Source organism: Helianthus annuus, chromosome 6 (assembly GCF_002127325.2).
Source record: "Helianthus annuus cultivar XRQ/B chromosome 6, HanXRQr2.0-SUNRISE, whole genome shotgun sequence".
Taxonomy (NCBI): domain Eukaryota; kingdom Viridiplantae; phylum Streptophyta; class Magnoliopsida; order Asterales; family Asteraceae; genus Helianthus; species Helianthus annuus.
In genome coordinates, this window is record NC_035438.2 from 6,811,393 (window position 1) to 6,833,009 (window position 21,617).

The 21,617-nt window shown below is 36.8% G+C and overlaps 2 protein-coding genes across 3 annotated transcripts; both read right to left on the minus strand.

Moving 5' to 3' along the window:
- Positions 1–8,247: 8,247 nt before the first annotated feature.
- On the minus strand, positions 8,248–14,345 carry LOC110872370 (DNA repair endonuclease UVH1). The gene is made up of 8 exons (XM_022121151.2): positions 13,712–14,345; positions 12,177–12,481; positions 11,790–12,090; positions 10,315–11,202; positions 10,115–10,225; positions 9,472–9,732; positions 9,153–9,376; positions 8,248–8,633 (listed from the first exon to the last, which is right to left on the minus strand). Exons 1-8 carry the CDS (start codon positions 14,294–14,296, stop codon positions 8,423–8,425), a joined length of 2,886 nt encoding a protein of 961 aa, XP_021976843.1. The 5' UTR covers positions 14,297–14,345; the 3' UTR covers positions 8,248–8,422.
- A 1,172-nt stretch (positions 14,346–15,517) lies between these two features.
- Positions 15,518–19,326, minus strand: LOC110872350. 2 transcript variants are annotated; one of them, XM_022121133.2, is made up of 5 exons: positions 18,793–19,326; positions 18,081–18,179; positions 16,632–16,745; positions 16,144–16,281; positions 15,518–15,999 (listed from the first exon to the last, which is right to left on the minus strand). In XM_022121133.2, the coding sequence occupies exons 1-5, from the start codon at positions 19,147–19,149 to the stop codon at positions 15,664–15,666; spliced, it is 1,044 nt and encodes a 347-aa protein (XP_021976825.1). In that variant the 5' UTR covers positions 19,150–19,326; the 3' UTR covers positions 15,518–15,663. The 2 variants fall into 2 exon arrangements, with proteins under 2 accessions (XP_021976825.1, XP_021976830.1); XM_022121138.2 differs by having other exon boundaries at positions 16,701–16,745; positions 18,793–19,322.
- Between the last annotated feature and the right edge of the window lie 2,291 nt (positions 19,327–21,617).

A 21,617-nucleotide genomic window follows, 5' to 3' on the forward strand; every position in this document is an offset into this window, starting at 1 on the left:
AAATGAGAGTGTTTTGGGTTGAAAGTAGGAAGAAAATGGTGAAAGAGGGGTATTTTTATATAAAAATGTTTTTTTTTTAATTTTAAATCTAAAAAGTGGGTATATAGCCGTTGTAACGGCTATTTTTTTGAAAAGTGGGGCCGTCGAGAACGTCCCTGGGCTGCCGATGTTGACGGGACGGGCCAAGGGGGCGGTGTGGCGGGGCGGGGCGGTGCCGTGCCTCGCCGGCCCTTGGCCGTGCCCCATACCTTCCACTCTTACAACTTTATATTTGTAATTTTTTAATATCTTGTTATTTATTCTTGTATTTTTTATTTTTAAGTAAATAAAGAACATAATACATTTTCTTATACATTCAGCATATTGAAAGATATATCCAATACGTTCAAGTGAACAAAAAATCTTATTATTTTTAAGTGTTTTTTAATAACGCAGTTTAGTGACAAAATTATTTTATATCTATGTTTTCATCACCCAAATTCACAATCAGTTAATTGAAAAGCTAATTAAGTTATAAACTATACAAATAATCATTTTCATACATAACTACTTAAGGGAAACATTGTATGGGTTAGGGGTGCAAACGAGCCAAGCGGCTCGCGAGCTACTTGAGATCGGCTCGAGAAAAAGCTCGAAACGAGCCGAGCCTTATCGAGCCGAGCTGAGCTTGAGCCTAAAATAAAGCTCGCTTGTTTATCGAGCCCGAGCTCGAGCCTCGCATGTGAAGCTCGTTAGGCTCGTCGAGCCTTAGTGTAAACGAGCCGAGCTTATTTAAACTTGTTTACAAGCCGAACTCGAACCTAAAAATAAGCTTATTTAGTAAACGAGCCCGAGCCCGAGCTTGAGAAATACCAACGAGCCGAGATCGAGCTCGAGCTCTCATAAGTTGATCGAGCTCGAGCCTGGTCGAGCTTGGGCTTGGCTCCATGGGCGGATCTTAGTGGAGCCGTGGCAGGGCCACGGCCCTGGCAAGTTTTTCGGCCGTAGTGCTAATTTTCCGCATTTCGATCGAAATTTTGTATATATACTATGTTCGGCCCTGGCAAGTTTTTCGGTCGTAGTGCTAATTTTAGTGTCCGTGTCTTTCAGCCCTGGCAGGTTCAACAGGCAAGATCCGCCACTGCTTGGCTCGGCTCGTTTGCACCTCTAGTATGGGCTATTGATCGAGTTGAATGTTATGTTATGCTTAAACAACCACCTAGTTAAATTTTCAAATTGATAACAAAAAAAAAAAAAAAAAAACAGGTAGATTAAATTATATACAAGACAGTAGATATTGTTGTTTTGCAGTGGCATACCAATGCTTTTTATAAATAAAACGTTTAATAATAATACACTTGTACTCCGTGGTAGACCCAGAAAATATAGGGGTGCGAACAAGGGGTTTAACCAAATTTTTAAGGGGTGCGGTTGGAATTTTGCCCAATAAAATGCACTAAATTTTTTTTTCGAGGGGTGCGCCCGCCCGCCCAGGGCTCTACCTAGGTCTGCCCCTGCTTGTAAGGGTGTGTAAAAAACCGAATTAACCGACCCATAACCAAAGTAACCGCAAAAACCGCAGGGCGTTCCTACGTTTTTGGAGACCCTGAGCGAACTATGAAGAGGGGGCCCTAATTTCACTGATAAACTCTCCTCTAATCACGATGCCATGGGTCTCCTCCAACCCAAATTTCGTCTAGTGATAGCCGATAGCCTAGAAATTGAAAGCAGGTTGCGATGGGAAGTGGGAACGATGATTACGACTGTATTTAGGGGCTTTAGGCCGCTAAATATTGATGACTAGGTCGAAGTTTGTTGTGTTGTAATAGTTGGAAATCAGGGCGAAATGAGTTTTGAAACTTGGCTTTTTTTGCTAAACAGTATTTATTTGGGGTTACTTCAATGAAAAACAGTTTAGTTTTAAATAAACGTATATATTTGGGCCTAATACATATACTATATAAAAAAAACTTTCTAAAAACTTGGAGGCCTTATTTTTTTGTGGCCCTAGGCCTGTGCCTAGGTTGCAAAGCCTATAGAGTCGGCCCTGAAAAACCGAACCATACCAAAAACCGTTGGGTCGGTTAATTGTTCTTTTGAAAATCGAAAGCAGCGGGTCAGTTATGGTTATCAATGTTTCCATACCCACCATAACCGAACCGAACCGACATATGTCAAACTCTGTCGGATTTAGGATTTTCACCGTGTTTTTAATATTTTATATTTTTGGTTGAGCGTTTTTAGTATTCTGAGTTATTTCATATCGTGTTGGTTGAATGTTTATTTGAATTTATGGAATATATCATATCACTCTGTTTTAATATTCGGTATTAATATTATAAATTATATATATTTTTAGTATCATGTAATATAGTAATATATAGAAATATGTAATATTCCATGTTTAGAAAAAAATTAAACTATTTTTAGCTAGGCCTAAATTCATGGTTAACCACCCATAACTGACCCGCCATAACCTTCAAAACCGATTAACCAAAACCGTCATAACCGATCGGTTATGGTTATGATTATCCATTAACCGACATAACGGTTATGGTTTTAGGCTAAAACCGATCCAAACCGACCCATACACACCCCTACCTGCTTGTACTGTCATACGCTTTTAAGCCATGGAAAAAGGCGCCCTCATATGCTCACAATCGCAGATAACGCTGAGTAGCCCAAGCCCACCATCTCCAGTTGCTTGAAAAACCCGTCAATTAAAGACTCACTATGGTAAAACCCGGTTGCGACAGGATTCGAACTTTCTAATTTTTAAGTAATTATTTAGTTATTATTCGAAGTTGTGGTCAGATATATTTTGATATAAAAATCCGCATCATATGAAAAATATAACATATGAAAAATATAATAAGCACAAACATAAATTTACCAACAAGATTTCGATTCATTTATAAATTATTATAAGTAGGTTGCCATTGATTTAACTTTATAAGCCAACTTTTATTCTAACAAGAGTACGTGCATCTACAATCATAGAATTTCTGGCAATGTGCGGAAGCTTCAGCACCAAATTCAGATTTGCATGTATTTCTACATATACTTGCTAAGCAGATTATTGTTGTGAAGTCCTTGGTACATATTGCTGCATTTGATATTCCGGGCCCTGTATTTTCATAATCACAAGATAAGAGTTTAAAATTTATTATTATTTCAAATCAGCAAAACTAAGAATAAAATATAAATAACCATTACATATGATTTGCTGAAGGAAGTACTAGTAAAATTATTATTTTTTTTTTTTATGGCTAATTTGGATCACGGACCACTGAGGAAACCCAATAAATCTGGGAAAAACCCCCTTTGTGGGAATCGAACCCATAATCTAATGGTTATAAGCCTTATCCCACCACCAAAATACCACTAGGCTATAATGCCATGGGTAATAAAACTGTTTTTTAGTTGAAATTTTGAAATTAGAATAAAAAGATTTGAAGTAGTCAAGTAGATAAGAATTTTACCAAAAGCAAGATGGCTTATGAGCACAAAGATGACAACAAAGGAGATGTTATTCATGGTTTAATGTGATTTACTAAACGTAAGAACATGTTACCAAGCTAGGTTGTATTTGTACCAAAAATAAAGTAAAATAAACCATTAATTCTATTTAATTCTTTTCAAAAAAAAAAATAATGCTATTTAATGTACCTTCCCTGTTTCACTTAATAGCTAATTCAATCATAAGAACTTTTTAAAGATCTATAAATTATATTGTTTTTATTATTAACTTTTTATTTTTTATTATATGTGATTATATAATTCAATCATAAGAACCTTTTAAAGATCTATAATTTATATCGTTTCTATTATTCAACCCGTGTAATACAACATTATATGTGATTACATATAATACGTAATTCAATCATAAGAAGTTTTTAAAGATCTATGAATTATATAGTTTTTATTATTCAACCCGTGTAATACACAGGTTTCTAACCTAGTAAATGTATATATAAACGCTCTTTGAATAACTCAACACAAGGTTAGACCCAGTGGCGGAAATAGAAAAAAATTCAGAGGTATCCTAATTTTTTTTACCGTACATTCATAAGACGTAAAAAATTTACCATACACTCAGTAACGGATAGAGGATTTTATTTGTATAGAGTCATTGTTTATAGGTGTTTCAACTCATACAAGCGAACATAAAAATTTCTGACTCAGTTCGGTCGGGTTATAACATAAGTTTTGTATTTTCTAATGTGTACTAGTAATTCTTCACGAACTTTAATTTAGTATATTTGTTTAAGTGTTTAAGGTTTTTATTATTAACTTTCCTTATATAATCCTAACTATAAAGCATTTTTACATGACGAAAAATGTTATCTAGTCAATTATATGTTTAAAATAAAGAAATAATTTATGATAAGATGCTCTTATAAGTAGCAGTTCTAAATAAAATAAAAGAAATTAATAGATAATAAATTGATTAAATAGAATAATAATAATAATATTCAGTATAATTTAATAATAAAAAAAATTAAAAAAAGAAATACATAAATATAGAAAATAAATAAATAATGGACATCAAGTTGACTGACAATTTTACAAATAATAAAGAAAATAGAAAACTTTGAATAAATTAGGTAGAGTGGTCACGTGGTTGGATAAATGTTTTTAATAAGAACATTTTGGTTTTAAAAACCACTCTTCTTCTTCATCAAGGTTTCTGCAACTTCGAGAGCTCAACTATGGTTATTTAACTCTTCTTAAAAAAACATTTCGTTTTCTTCTCATCTCTTTCTAATATTGCATTCAGGGGTATCCTAATGTTTGCCCAAGGATCTCCGAACACATAAAACGGAAAAAAATAAAAAAAATTATACTTCGTCAAGAAAGTTGAGGGGTATCCCGGGCTATCCCTAGTCCTTATATAGATCCGCCCATGGTTAGACCTAGCCGGTTCGTTTTGTAAATAACAGTCAATCTCTGTTCTTTCCTTCGCCAAACAAGTCTGATGGTCTTCCGTTGGTCCTGCAAAACGAAACAACACCGGTGAACTCGTTACAAAGAGGAGAGGTTGGGGGTTCTCCTTGTAACCACCATTCGGCGTGAGAATAAGTATTCGCTTTGAGGAAATGAATGCGTGTATAGAGTGAGCGAGTGAAAGAAGCGATCCTTGAACCTGATGATGGAGTCCTCTATTTATAGCCGATGGTTTGTGAAGGAGGGAGGAAGCCAGCTAGCCGTCGCCAGCTGTCCAAGTGGAGAACATCTATTATGTCCCCTCTGAGACGATAGGTCATTTATTTTGTACTAGGGTTGACTTGGCGTGATGTTACTCGCTCCACCTCAGCGTCCTTTAGTGCTTGCTATTTGGTTGTCCCTGAATGTCCCTTGGAGATCCTTCGACAAGATCTGATATCCAGTGATTGGTGCCACGTAACGTCTTTGTCGTCGACTTTCTCCCTGTTGTCATTGGTGGTGGTCCACTCCTGTCTCCAGGTTTGCCACTCGTCCTTCTAGGTCTTTCTGGATGGCGAAGTCCTTGTAATGGCGTGGTCTCATGCGTGCACGTCCGCACATGTTATTTGGGACCATACATCTTCACTCTTATAAGTAGTTTTGTATATGAACCGAGCGAATAATTATTCGTAAACCTTTGGCAGGAGGTTCATTTGTGCTCGATTATTAAATAATTGGATAATAGATTTAAATAACACCAACTTTCATCAATTGGATGATAATATTCCCAACTTTTGATTTGTACTGCATCATTCCCAACTTTTAACTTATTTTCCTACAACACTCCCAAACTAACTCAACCCTAACCCAGTTTGTTGACATCGACTGCCACGTCACCAAACCAGTGTCACATCAACTGCCACATCTCAAAAAAGCCACGTCAGAAGCCGCGTCACTAAAAAAAGCCAAATCAGATGCTATGTCATCAAAAAATGCCACTTCAGATGTCACGTCAGTACGTCACCATACATGTGTCGCATCAGCAAAAAAACTAACTGGGTTAGTGTTTAGTTAGTTTGGGAGTGCCAGAGAAAAATGAAAATAAGATGAGTGTTGGGAGTGGTGTGGTACAAATCGAAAGTTGGAAGTGCTATCGGCCAATTGGTGAAAGTTGAGGTTATTTAAATCCAATATCCTTTAAATAATTGAACGAATATGAACAAAATGTTTTGTTCATTTAACTAAACACATTGACATGAACACATATCACACACATTTATTTAAGTTTGTGAATGTTTGTTTATGTCCATTTATTTGCGTTCGTTTATGTTCTTTCATTTGCATTTGTTTAAGTTCTTTCGTTTATATTCATTCATTTAATTTCGTTTATGTTTGATAAAAGCTAATCACACAGGTGGTCCTTTAGATGTTGGGGGTGTTGGGGGTGTTAAGGCACACTTCAGCCAAAAACTAATGAAACAAGAAAGGTATTTCATAACTAGTATCATGTTCTTTTAGATGCAGTGATCCATCATAAAGAAGGGTATTTCATAACTAGTAATTGGTCTTGGTTTGGTTGTGGTCATTCCTTTCCTTTTTATTTATCCTTCGATTTCGTTACCGCCTATTTATAAAACGTTCCCGCTTGGTCGGAATCCTAGATCCGCCACTGGTGATATTGATCCCATTTAATGAATTTCAGAGTCTTCCAAGCTCAATGGATCAAGTTTATGGAGAAGAATAACAAAAAAGAAAAAGAAAATTGGGGGCTCGAGTTTGTCTTAATACCTAACATTGTTATAAAAATGGAAGCAGTTGCAACTAAAAAAAGTTAGTATCCAATGTTGTTATATTGATAAAACCACAAGGATTAACTATGTATCAGTATATCTCGTTTAATAATGAGTCATTGTTACTAATATAATTTTATTTGATTCTATAATTTAGAACTTTGTTTAGCAAAACCATTTATTACTAATCACTCATTTAATTGAGAAAAATCTTCATTTATGTTAATTCATATATGCTCGTTTTTTTTTTTTTTTTGAAAGGTGTAGATCGATTGGAAACCCACTACCGACTGCGCTTCAACCCTTTTTATCGGAAGCACAGCCACCCGGGTTCGAAGAGGGGGAGTGCAGTGCAGAGCCCTTCCTCGCACCTCGTAGAAACTTAATCCCGACTGGCAGGCTCGAATCCGTGACCCCGTTCAGGAACCCCACCAAGGTGGGTAAACCTTACCACCTCACTTGCAGTTAATAGGGATCGAACCTGAGCCTCATTTGAGAACTCAAGCACTTTCCACCACTGGACCACAAGGTCATTGGCTCGTTTATTTATTTAAGCTCAACGTGTTTGTTTATATTCATGATGAAACGTTCATTTATACTGTCAATGAACGAACATAAACAAATGAGCATGTTTTTTTTCTAGTGAATGAACACAAATAAGAAATCTTGTTTAACTCTAAGGCACAATAAAACTTGGGAAAATTGCCAAAGTAGTCAAAAGTTGTCCAAAAGTTCAAAAAAATGACATTGATTTTTAGCCATCCCCAAAAATGTGGGCTAAGCCTTAGCCGATATCCAAAAGCGCGGGTTAGCCCACGCTTTCCTAACCGTTTCAACCAAAAAGGTAGTTTATATCCTATCTCTTTTAGCGGTTGGAACTGATGTGGCGGCTTTTAATCGGAGGAAATGAGTGATGACTACTTTGGTGAAGGCTAACTATCCATATATATTTTTAAAAACTTTTGATTGACTTTGACTATTTTGGTAATTTCTCCAATAACTCGGTCTTGCATCAATAACTACACCATTAATTATAGATTTAAGGTGCTTAGGGCGTGCATATGGTTGGGCTCGGGTTCGGCGGGTACACCGGCCCGAGGGCTTGGGTATAGCGGACGGGTAGTGTGTTTACGATGCGGGTAAGAGGTGGAGATGGTGAACAGTCACAAGATCGTTATGGATGATGGTGCAGGAGGAACTAGTTTATAACGGGTTCAATTTGAGGAAATGAGGTGTCATTGGGTAATTGGATTTGGGTGGTCCGACGAAATGGATGTGGTATTCCTGCTGATGTGGTAGCGACAAGGGAGAATGGGTGAGGTGGAACAGAACAGAGGCACTGTAAACCCCCCCCCCCCTTCCACACTTGTGTCAAGTGCGGGTTGTTTTTGCAGGCTTAGCATACCAAAGACCAAAAAAAAACATTGATGCGGTATTCCTGCTGATGTGGTAGCGTGCCGCAAGTGGATGTGGTATGACACGCACCTCGGTAGGCGTTTCCAAGACTAGAGATAATCGAGTCGAGTCAAACCACAAACATGACACTGATAAATAGAATAAAATTAACCATATTAAATATAACTAAAGTACAATGAAAGATACATACTGAAATCAATATCTTGTCCGACCAAACCATGATTTCGACAGCTTCGCCGCTGCATGGATGTGGGATTTCATTTTATTCCCATATTGTACAACAATCGCAGTAGTTAAAAAAGAGTTAAAAACTATAACAAGGTGGGATACTTGGCATCAAGAAACTCCCTCAAAGTGGTGGCGGATTTCTGACCGCCCATTAGTTCCGCCAGCTTCTCCACCGGAAGAAGGGCCAGTTCCGCCAAGCTGCCACACCCCTCCATTATGGCCCTGTAGTTAGAATCGGTCACACCTGGTAGCCGCCTTAGAAACTCAACAGCAGATGTGTTGTAGTTCTCAGCTCTGTACATTTCAATATTGTTTGTTCATTCAGATGTAAATGAAGGAGTAAACTGCCATTTTGGTCCCTGTGCTTTGGTCAATTTTGCCACTTTAGTCCAAAACTCAAACTTTTTGCATTTGGGTCCCTGTGGTTTCAGTTTTATTGCCATTTTGGTCCAAAAATGAAATCAGGTCATATTTGTCTTATAAAATCCTGTTATTTTGTCATTTTACGCAGGGGCAAAATGATCATTTCTTTTTTATAAATAAATACCATATTTTATAAGACAAATATGACCTGATTTACCCCTGAGGAAAATGACAAAATTGCAGGATTTTATAAGACAAGTATGACCTGATTTTATTTTTGGACCAAAATGGCAATAAAACTGAAACCACAGGGACCCAGATGCAAAAGGTTTGAGTTTTGGACTAAAGTGGCAAAAGTAACCAAACCTCAGGGACCAAAATGGCAGTTTACTCTAAATGAAGAGATGGCATGTAATAACTTAATATGTTTTGTATTAAATATTTATATACCTAACGTCGTCTTCCACCACGCCTTCTTCTGAAGGGACTCCAACTCTGGTTGCCTTAGCTTCATCAGGTTCGTCTTGATTCATTTTAAGAGAAGCAAAAATTTCAGCAGTTGCATGCAAGCTACGCGACCACACGATTCGCAAACGAGGGAAATGTAGAGCAAGCAAAGATAGCTTTGATATAATGTTATGCGGTGTGACATCATCACTAATCTCACTTGTCGACTGCAAGAGTGCAAGATTTAACGTTCTATTCAAATTTAGAACTATAGCCACAACAACAATATGATAATCAAGTTTAACTAAGCGGTGAAGATTACCAGAAACGAGAAGCTTTTGTCTTGTGAAAACTCGATCAAAAGAACGGGTATACGGTAATAGCGCGTCATCATTTCAACTTGGTGGTAGAGTCGGCCTGACGCGAAACTACCGAAAAGGTCTTGTATGCTTTTTCTTTCCACGCATATTGACGGGGATAAAATGTAGTCTCCGACTTCTAGGGTGACGGGGATTATGTTCATGCCTTTTTGATGTAGTACATTCGGAAGGCTGCTCATGAACTCCCTCATGTCCACTATGACCTGTAACAGACAAGAGTTGACATTTCTCTCGGTGTGAATGCTGTAATTTGTCAAATGGAAAAGAGTAAAATGTCATTTTCATCCCTGAGGTTTGGCCAGTTTTGCGACTTTCGTCCGATGGTTTGTTTTTCCACATACAGAAAAAAAACCGAATTGCACTTTAAGTTAACAAAAAAGACGAAAATATCCCCGACTTAATGGAGACAAATGGATGGAGTTAACGAGCCGGATGAAAATGGCAAGATTTCAAACCTTTTAGATCTGTATGCGGAAAACAAACCTTTGAACGAAAGTCGCAAAATTGGCCTAACCTCAGGGACAAAAATGGCATTTTACTCATTGAAAAAACTAATATAAGAAAAAGTGTAATAGGATTGCTTACTTGCATCTCTTTTCTAGCTTCCTTCTGTCCACCTGCTTTCCGAGTTACCATATTTTGTTTTGAGGGAGATTCCGTCTCATTAGCAGAAACTAAACCGAGGCCATGAGCCACCTAATGATAATTTTGACATCGTAATTAACGTATTGAGAAGAGTAAGAAAAACTAAAATGATACAAAAAATGCAGGGTGAATAACCGAACCTGATCAACTGGCAGCATCATCATGGATTTCTGCCGGATCAGTGATTCAAACGCTCCATTTTCACGGCGAATACTGGCCTCAAACTTTTGCACTTCTGTAGAATCTTCATAAAATAGAAAATATACCTTCACCTTTTTTGAGAGATTTTCAGCTTTATACGTTTCTATTTCCCGTACAAAAGCAATGTCGGGATGGTAAACGATAATCGCAGAGGGCTTCAAGACGTCGAGTATTTGCTGACCACTTTCATACGCATGAAAGTGCACCGGAGGGATCGGTTTACCTTCCACATGCTTCTTGAGAACACTTCCACCAATAGTCGAATTTTCAACTTTGTTGGGTTCAGATTCAGTCAACACTGACTCGGTTTTATTTTTATCATCTTTTTTAGAGGAAACGTTTTTTGCAGAAGTCTTGTTCGTGCCTTTTGAGTTCCGTTTTCCTTTTCCTTTGCCGCCCATACTAACTTGAGGTTCGTCTACTACTTCAATGCCTTTTTCGGCTTGTTTACTTATTTCAGTTGCTGCTGCTAAGAGTGCATCGTTTTCCTGCGTTACTATGCTGCTGGTACTACCTTCGACTCCCTTGCTAGGTGTCAAAGGGACCGATCCGTCGAGTATTCCGAAGCCTTTAGGCGCTTGAGTTTTCTTCTTATTACGCTTCGGTAATGCATTCAGTTGCACTTTACTCAGCAAATATTTTTCCCACTCTCCCCGCATGACCTTATTCGGGTTGCTTGTGATACACTCCTCGAGCTGCACACAGGAGTGTTCATCTTTACATGCAACCAAAACAATGCCGTTATCATCTTGATCACTTTCGGCATCACGATCATCGTTTGTTGTAGCTTGCTTCTCCCTTTCTGCTTCTATTTCTTCGAGAATCTCCTGCATTATACAAGTAAAAAGGTGAACAAGAGATTAACCAACAACCACTAGACTCAACACAGAGTCACAGACATTAGATGCCTCAAAACTTGAATAATATATTTCTTGCAGAGTAAAATGCCATTTTCGCCCCTCGGGTTTGGCCACTTTTGCGACTTTCGTCCAAAGGTTTGTTTTTCCGCATCTGGATCCAAAAAGTTTGAAATCTTGGCATTTTCATCCACCCAACTAACTCCGTTTGTTTATTCTATTTACTTGAAGGGTATTTTAGTATTTTTAACTAAAGTACAAGTTTGCATTATATAAACTTGTACTTTAGTTAAAAATACTAAAATACCCTTCAAGTTAATGGAATAAACAAACGGAGTTAGTTGGGTGGATGAAAATGGCATAATTTCAAACCTTTTAGATCCAAATGCGGAAAAACAACCCTTTGGACGAAAGTCGCAAAAGTGGCCAAACCTCAGGGGCGAAAATGGCATTTTACTCTTACTTGCACAAGTTAAAGATAATGTCTGCAAAATCCGGAATTGAAAGACATTATGATCTCCGGTACTAGAAATAATAAGCGGAACTCACTCACTCACACGCAACACTTTCCATTTCGGTGCCTCCTCCAAGACTTCCTCCAACATTACGCCACTATTGCCGTTCATCACCGGGGAATCTATACCTTCTTTATCCTTATCATCCAACTTCCTCTTTTTGGACTTCACACTCTTAGATGGGGTGGTCAACGTTTCACCGTTTGACCTCTTAAAGTGATAAACCCGTTTCTTTGCATACTCGAAGATCTTATAACTGGACTCTGCGAATATCCATACAGAGCGAAAACTTTCTGATGCTCTCAGTGAATCCAAATACTTCAAATAAGTCACTGCATCATACCTAAACCAAAACAAAACAGCAATTAATTGACTATTAGTCTCCATTATCAATAACACAAATGCTACCTAATATGTTTCCAGTAATACCTAACGAGATAATCCAGCAACTTCCGCAAGGTTTTCAAATCTGAGACAAGCTGTTTAGTCTTCTTCCCCAACGTATGCCATATCGGATCCAATTGCCGCCTCACGATCTCATCAAACGATTTGAACAATCCATTCTCCACGGTTAAATCTTCCACGTCAACCTTGTTAGTCTTCCTCATCTCCTTTAAACAAGCATCCATGACCTCGATCACCGCTTTCTGAATCCCCATCATGTAACCAGACATGGGGACCCTGATATCCACTACTTCGGGTGGGTCCCTCTCAAGGTCTTCTGATACATATACCTCAAATAGTACATCAAAACTTTCAGTCAAACTTACCGAAACACTATATTAGGAGTCAAGACAAAAGCATAGCCATTTATCTAGATAGTAATCGAGCAGTTAACTAATATGGTCGTCCCCTTCCGTTTATATTTCCGTTTACGCTCTATAATTTTTTTGTCTATAGTGTCAAATTATACACTGTGACACATCAAAAGCATCCTAAAAGTCAATACCTTTTGCATTTGGTACAAAATCTTTCAGAAATTTTAACTATTTTCGTGTCAATTCTAGTTTAAATTTCAGTATTGAACATCTAAACCTCAATTTCATGCTTTCAATATAAGTTTCAAATCTCAATCATAAAAGCCCAAACCGGAGCCAAACTGTTCGTAGCAGTTTGGTTGTTTTCAGCTTTAACTTTCAATGGTTCGTTTTCAGTTTTTGATAATCAAATTCTCACAGTTTGACCTAAAAACCGTCAAAACTGGTGCCAAACTGTAGGTAGTGGTTTTGGTTTGTTTCAGTTTTAACTTTCAACAGTTCGGTTTTGGTTTTCGTTAATCAAAGGCTCACAGTTTGACCTAAAAACCGTCAAAACCGGTGCCAAACCATTCGTAGCGGTTTGGTTGCTTTCAGCTTTGACTTTCAACGGTTCGGGTTCGGTTTCAGTTTATGATAATCATAGGCTCACAGTTTGACCTAAAAACCGTCAAAACCGGTGCCAAACTGTACGTTGTGGTTTTGATTCGTTTCAGTTTCAACTTTCAACAGTTTGGTTTCGGTTTACGTTAATCAAAGGCTCACAGTTTGACCTAAAAACCGTCAAAACCGGTGCCAAACCGTACGTTGTGGTTTTGATTCGTTTTAGTTTTAACTTTCAACAGTTCGGCTTCGGTTTACGTTAATCAAAGGCTCACAGTTCCTAAATCCGTCAAAACCGGTGCCAAACCGTATGTAGTGGTTTTGATTCGTTTCTTTTTTAACTTTCAACAGTTCGGTTTCGGTTTCAGTTTATGATAATCAAAGGCTCATGGTTTGACTTGGACCTAAATACCTTCAAAACCGGGCTATGTACACCCCTAATAGTGATTATCTCGTTGAAAACCTATTGGCTAATAAGAAACTCACAATGTTAGGCTCGTTTCAGTTTTAAACCGGACCGTAAACACCCTAGCAGTAACTATCCAGTTAAAAGACCTAATAGCTAATAACAAATTCAAAACATTGGATCCTGAATCACTTCCATACCTGAAACCTAGGCCACAAATGAAGCTTTCTAAGAAACAAACACTTAAGAGTCCTCTCAGCCTTAGCAAAACCCGAAACCATAGCATGCGGCCGGTCCGAAAACGCACGAACATAAACATCCTTATTACTTGCTCTAAGAATCCTCACAATAAACGCCTCAGTACACGTCTCCGACAACAAATGCGCATTCAACAACACAATTCCAGCAACAGCAGAAACGGGAAGCCGGTGAGTGAGCAAATCCACAATTAGAATACGAGAAGTGATGAAAGAGGCTTGGCCGGAGGTGTAGAGAGAGAGGCGGTGGTGAACGGGGAGATCGGAAGTTATTTCTGACGGTGTATTGGTGATTTCAGGGTTAGGGTTAGGGTTAGGGTTAGAGTTGTTTAGGGAGGTGAGGATGGAGTGTTTTTGGGAAGGGGTGGCGGAGAGGATGAGGAGGGAGCCTTGGGATGGGTGGTGGAGGTGGAGGAGACCGGCGATGAGTTTGTGGAGGCCGAGTCCGGCGGAGAGGACCACCAGGCCGCCGCCGGTGGTGGGGTCTTCGAGCAGATCGGAGATTATGTGTTCGTGGAATTGGACCATTTTGGTTTGGGTTTCGCGGGAGTTGAAATGGGGGTTTATTTATAGTGATGGGCTTCGTTGCAAATAATCAAAACTAGTGCTATTAAATCCGAGCGTTGCGCCGGAAATTCTCGCGTTGCGCTGTGGGTGGGTATTAGTTTGTTGAACTTCGGTACTAACACTTGTTATAGCAACCAATAAAGAAAAAAAATCATGATATGACAAAAAATATACCAACACAACCGGAATTTGATCGGTATTGGTTTGTTTTGTTACGCCACTTCCACTCGTTACAACAACCCACAAAGAAAAAATCTTGATATGATCAAAAAATACTGACACGTGATTTACATGGATAAAAAACCATATAATACATATAAAAACCACACATATAAAAAAATCCTTTAAAACAAATAGTTACTATTCATTTAGTTTGTCTATTAATAGTATACAAAGTATACAATATAATACAATTCATTTTATTTTTTTAAATAAATAAAATGTGAACGGTTTGTGACACCTAAATTCTATTTCAAAGAATTTGAACTCATATCACTTTTTATAAAGGAAGATGTCATACAACTAGACCATTACACAATTCACCGTAGAACTAACATTCACTCGTCTAGATCCTATGTTTTTTTAAGTTAATTTTATCGTGATGAAATGATTTTTATCAACGATCTTTATTGCAATGTCAAATTTATGCCATTATATTGGTGAACTATTCCAATACATCAAGTATATGATATGTCTCTAATATATTCACAATTGTATCTTGATACTACGAGAACACGCATTGTTTGAATTGTACAACACTACATCTATCATCCAAATTCATCTTGTGATAAATATCAAAGAGTTATTGAGGACCAAGACATACAAATTCGCTTGAAATTCCCAATTTTATATGAATCTTAGAGTGTGTGCATGCCTGATGCACGATTAAAAAATATTTAGAAATTGTGTCAAATTAACTAGCGCAAAAGTAAGTTCAAGGGTGTCAATAGTATAAGTAAAATTGGTAGAAAAAATATTTCTTCTTTTTTTCTTCCTAGCTAAAAAAATACAAAATTGTATTTTCTTTTGAAACAAATATAACTTTTGGTTTTAACTTTAAACAAAATTCACCCTTAATGCTTGTAGAATATGAGAAGCATAGATGAATTGTAGAATTTTTCAATTAACTATTCTTTAATAATGTTAGAACAAGCCATATGTTAAAAGTCAAGTCAAAAGTCAAAAGTCAAAGTCTCAGTCAACATTTAGTTTAGTTGGTTTGTAAATTTGCAAGTGTATAGTACTAGTGATATAACTCATTTTCTTATAATTACGCTATTTCCTTTCAAACAAGGCTCGTTTATAGACTGGAACGAACCTATGTCGATCTACTTCGTTACTTTGTTAATCCTTCGAAACAGAAACGACACTCGTTTTTCCAGAACCGACACATTAATGTTGTTCCAAACATCTGGTACTGTGGGAAGAGTAGCAATTTTCTCTGCAATTTCCATGTCTTCAGGAAGAACATATCCAAAAACCGTGTATGTTTTTTTCCACTCTTCGTGATTCGCAAGGCTGATAAAGAACTCAGGGCCCGAACCAATCCATGCAACCGAGCCCCTTTGGATGATTGGACATTTTTCCAATGGTATTTTCTTAAATGCAACGCCTTCAGCTTCGAGTGTTCCTTGAATCAAAGCAAATGGAGGTCCAAAAGAAGCCTGAAATAGATGTATAGATCACAACATGAACCCTCTTGTTACGAGTACGATGAAAATAGTTTGACTTTTGAGGTCAAACATATGCTAAATAACACCCTCAAAATATGGTTACTTTAGTGATTTTCTAATGTTGTTATTACTTACCAAGTTCAAGTGATTTCCTTTTGTATCCCACGATTGACCACGGCCTTCTGCCCGATAGAACTGGCAACCGACACAATGACGAACGGCCAACAACTCAAGAATGTACATGACTGAACGTGGGGCACATTCAGGGAGAAGCTGCATGAAATCGTGTATTTTTAGCATAACAGTAATGAGAAAAAAATTGAAATGACAAAATGCAAATGTAGATTGTAAAAAACAAATCCCGTATATTGTTTCGTTTTTTTTAACTATCAACCCAATATAAATCACTTACAGTATCCAGTTTGACTTAACAGGATGCATATCATGAAGTCAAATGTTCCAATGGTTGAACTTACAAAATTAATATGAACTACCAATAAAATTTTCAAGAAAAATTAAATAAACATAAACAGAATTATAGCTCATAGCTCATAAGCATCACCATTTGAGCGAAATTCGCAATAAAGTTGTGAATTTGAGAACTGAGAAGTACCAACTTTTACCTCAAAAGTCAAAGTCAAAGTCATGCACATGATATGCAGAATTTGCATAGGTTTTAAGGTTCCGCTTACTTTTATGTGAAGGGTGCCATATTTCGTTTCCATCTTCACGATGGCCTGCAACAAGGAAAACGATGAAGAATATAGTTAGTATGTTTTTGTTTAGGAATATTGGATTTTAATAATCCCAACTATTCGCCGTTGGCCGTAACAGTCCCAACTTCAAAAATAACACTTGGCAGCCCTAACTATTAACATATTGGCCTCCAATGGACCCTGACTAACAGAACACTAACGCCGTTAGTCTCCGGTCGCTGGAAAAACGTTTTTTGGCGGAAAACTCTTTTTTGGCCTGTAAACTCAACATTTTTGTCCAAACCTCTTTCTAACCTTATTACGGACTTTTAGTAACCTTTTTCTGGTAAAAGCCCCAATTTTTTAAGTCGCCGGAAAACTCATTTTTCACTGGAAAACTTCTTTTTAGCCGGAAAACTCAACATTTTTGTCCTAAACCTCTTTGTAACCTTAGATCGGACCTTTAGAAACCTTTTTTTTTTGGGTAAAGGGTTACCCCGGTGATTCTATTAAAATGCAACCGCAAATAAGTACAAGTAGTGAGGATGAGTTCCACACTAGTTCATATACAGGACATGCCCCATATATGTAAAACAAAAACAAAACCAAAGACCTTTAGAAACCTTTTTTTCTGGTCAAAAACGGTTTTCCAGCGACCGAAGACTAACGGCGTTAGAGTTCTATTAGTCAGGGTCCATTGGTGACCAATATGTCAATAATTGGGACTGCTAGGGGTTATTTTTGAAGTTGGGGCTGTTGCTAGCCAATGACGAATAGTTGGGATTATTAAAATCCAATATTTCTTTTGTTTATCGCATAAGCCAGAGCCTAATAATATACAAAAAATAATCAAATCTTTATTAAGAAGCATGTGAACCTAAATTTAAAGGTAAACATGGAAATCTTTAGGCATTGAGTAAATTATTTCAAGTTTCTTCCCCTTGTCCTATATTATATCATCGGTACACATTTGACTTAGAGGTCAAACAAACTGCCTTTTAACTTCATTGTTGACTAAAATTCTTCTACTTTTCACAAATAATGTTTAATCACATTGAACTTAAGCTTAATGTTACATATGGAATCATTTTTGCTAAGACGCGAACTTTTTTTTTTTTTATTAATTTCGGATTTGTAAACTCAAAATTTTGACCTCAACAGTCAAAGATCTTGAATTCAAGAGGCAAGTAGATGGTATCTATCAAAAAACAGATCGTGTGAAAGTATGTGTTAACAGAGGCACAAACACAAACACATGGAGTAAAAATGATAGCCGTCTCCATGAGCTAACAATTGACATATTTACCCTTTTGCGAATGCACTATATACATCAACCTGTGTTATTCTACAATAAGGATTACCGTTATGTAAGACTACCTCGCTTTTTCCAAAAACAAGACCAGAAGTCCAAATCGTGTTGTCTCCGGCTTCTTGCCAATCAGGAGCCAAAGGATCCTTTTGTTTCTTCAGCCAACACTGTACCAAGAAAACATTAACAATCACTTTCAATGATTTACGCACTTGTAAATATGAACATTCTTATACTATGCATGACCCTTTTTGAATAGCAAAACTAAGTCTTTTAAAACTACATTCGTAGATGACTATGCATGACCCTTTGAAATTTGGAAGTTAAAAACCAAAAGAGTAAACTGCCATTTTGGTCCCTGTGGTTTGGTCACTTTTGTCACTTTAATCCAAAACTCGAACTTTTTGCATCTGGGTCCCTGGTTTCAGTTTTATTGCCATTTTGGTCCAACAATGAAATCAGATCATATTTGTCTTATAAAATCCTGCAATTTTGTCATTTTCCTCAAGGGCTAATTAGGTCATATTTGTCTTATAAAATATGGTATTTATTTATAAAAGAGAAATGATCATTTTGCCCCTGCGGAAAATGACAAAATAGCAGGATTTTATAAGGCAAATATGATCTAATTTCATTTTTGGACCAAAATGGCAAAAAAACTGAAACCACAGGGACCCGTATGCAAAAAGTTTGAGTTTTGGACTAAAGTGGCAAAAGTGACCAAATCACAGGGACCAACATGGCAGTTTACTCAAACCAAAAGGTCAAAATGCAACTCACCTCACCGAATTTCGACCCACAACGCTCAACATTACCACAAAACACCCAAGAATCACACAAACAAGGCCCATCTTTCCCATTACACATCTCCTTACAAGCATTACAACACTCAACAGACAAATTAAACTTAAAATCTGAACCCCATTTCACAGCAGAACCCCACAACTCAAAACCTTCAATCCCTCTACAACACCCACCATCACTTTCTTCCAGACCCAATGACAATTTGCTGCCTTCATTGGGTCTCAACATCACAGAAAACAACATGTACACAAACCAGCAAGAAAACAGACCCATCAACAAATAGATCAGTGTGACCCAACGCTTTGGTTTAGAGTCAATCTGCCTCCGACCCATTAGAGTTTGACCAGTTATGAACAAAACCCAGAAATAAATTTAACTGCTTTACATTATATAACATATGCAGGGCATGGGTCTGATGAAAGAATAATAATTGATGTGTTCAGAAAGGAAAAAGAAATGGATGCACATTTTGCAGTTTCTGGTTGTAAGCGTGATAAGTTCCTCATGATATTTTTGTTCAAAGATAGTAACTTGATCCTACAAATAGCTAAATTGCCCATGTGCGTCCATCTTAAATATTATTATTTTTTATGTTTGTTATATTTATAGAGAAAGTGCAAGTTTATTGTTTTTAGTAAACTAGTGTTGTTCATTGTCGTGCGTTGCACGATTTACAATATTTTATTTTTCGTGTTATCATGATACAATCATCATAGATCTTGAATCTCATAACTTGACCTCTGCCTCTTGGATCTCATAACTTAACCTCTGCCACCACACATAGAACATACTCTCATCTTGGTTCCTACCTTTGCCATGTATGAACACATCAGATATTTAAACTTACTCAACTATCAAACTATCGTATGTTTAAACTTACACATGGACAAGATACAAGATATTTGACAAAAATAGAAATATTACTCAACTATCAAACTGCTTATTCAAGCTCTTTAATTAACGTCTCCATACACCATTGTTCTGCACAAGACTTGAAAACATCCTTAATGAATCCAAACATTTCAGAAGCATGACCACAACAAAGACGATTAAATTCCATCTCGATTGTGCCTGCGGGTCCTTTTAAGCTTTGTCTGGGCTTTATGATATTCTTCTGAGCACTACAAATCGCGTGACACTGATGAGAACACACATCACAACCGATCCAACTGTAGGTTTGGCTGGCAAAGTCAAAGTTTAGACAAACATGACACATACACTCGCAACAAAGTCCTTTCTTTGTAGAGCAAATCTTGCAGTCACAGTCTTCAACAGTCAACAACTGTTTGCAATTCACATTCTTACACCTCTTGAATAAAAACTCCTCAATTGGTTCATCTGTTGGAAGGTGATTTTGGGCTAATAAGGAGCTTTCAAGACCCATTATAAAAACTATTTTAAATATGGGTAAAAACCTCACATCATTCACATCATATTCAAGAATAGCAAAAATATCATGTTGCATAAAAACTTCAACTTAAAAGTAAAAAAAAAGCATATGTATATTTTTAACAATACAAGATGTTACACAAAGCCATCATGTAAAAAACATCTAATTAAACAAAGTTAAAAGCTTGCAGCAAAAAAAAAATATTGTTACCTGTAGGAAGCGTATGGAGTTTAGGCAATCCAACTGGAACAGGATCATCATCATGAGCGGCAGAGATGAAATTAGTGACTTAATGGATTGTTAAAAGGTATTTGGAACTCGAATTTTGTTTCAGTTTTCTTCAGCAATTACCTAATAATCCAAATTTGATTAATATAATGCTAAACTACAGAAAACTCGTAATTACAATACCTTTATCCTAAATTATATATATATATATATATATATATATATATAGGGGAGGGTTATCTTGAGAACGCTAAATATTGCGAGAACCGTGAGAACGAATGAGAAAACCAATCAAAACCGATTTTTTTAATACAAACCTCATTGTAATAAAAATACAACTTAAAAAAAGAATTTACAACATCAAATAATTCATTTATCCTCTCAAAATCACTCTTACTAGATTTTTTTACACATGTGTAAATATAACACATTTACACATGTGTAAATGGCAAACTTACACATGTGTAAATTTTCTTTATTTACGAATTCATGAAAATTTAAACGTGTAAATTTAATTTCTAACATTGTATTCGAATAATAATGATAAGTGCAAAAAGAAATTTTGAATTTGGATTGTTTTTGACCAAGTTCTTGTGGTTTTTTTATTCGTTCTCACGGTTCTTGCGATATTTAGCGTTCTCATTTAAACCCTCCCCTATATATATATATATAAAACTCACTGAATTTTCACAAGTCACTGACTTTTCTACACATTAAATACCATTGCAGTTGGATTAAAATTAAAAACAAAATAAGAAAAATACAAAGAAGATTAATTATTAAATACCCACAAGTTGAATAAGATGATCACACTCTGCACCAAATACTCTGATAATGTATAAATGAACCTGGGCAATCGAGCTAAGGTGACTCGATCCTAACCGAGTTGGCTTGGTTTGTAAGGGAGGCTAGCCCAGCTCAAATATTCAGCCAAGTTCAAAATTGGTTTAAGGGCTGATTTCAAGCTCACGCTAGCTCGAGCAAATGTTTAATGGTTAAATTTGAAAGAAAATGTATAAATAAACCTGAGCCATCTCGGGTTAAATTCAAGCCTGGTTCAGCTTGGTTCAAACTTCAGAATTCTAGCCACCGAGCCATCTTTAAATTCAAACTGAGCACAAGTTGATGATGGGTCGAGCAAATAGTTAACGGTTGAATATGGAAGAAAATGTATAAATGAACC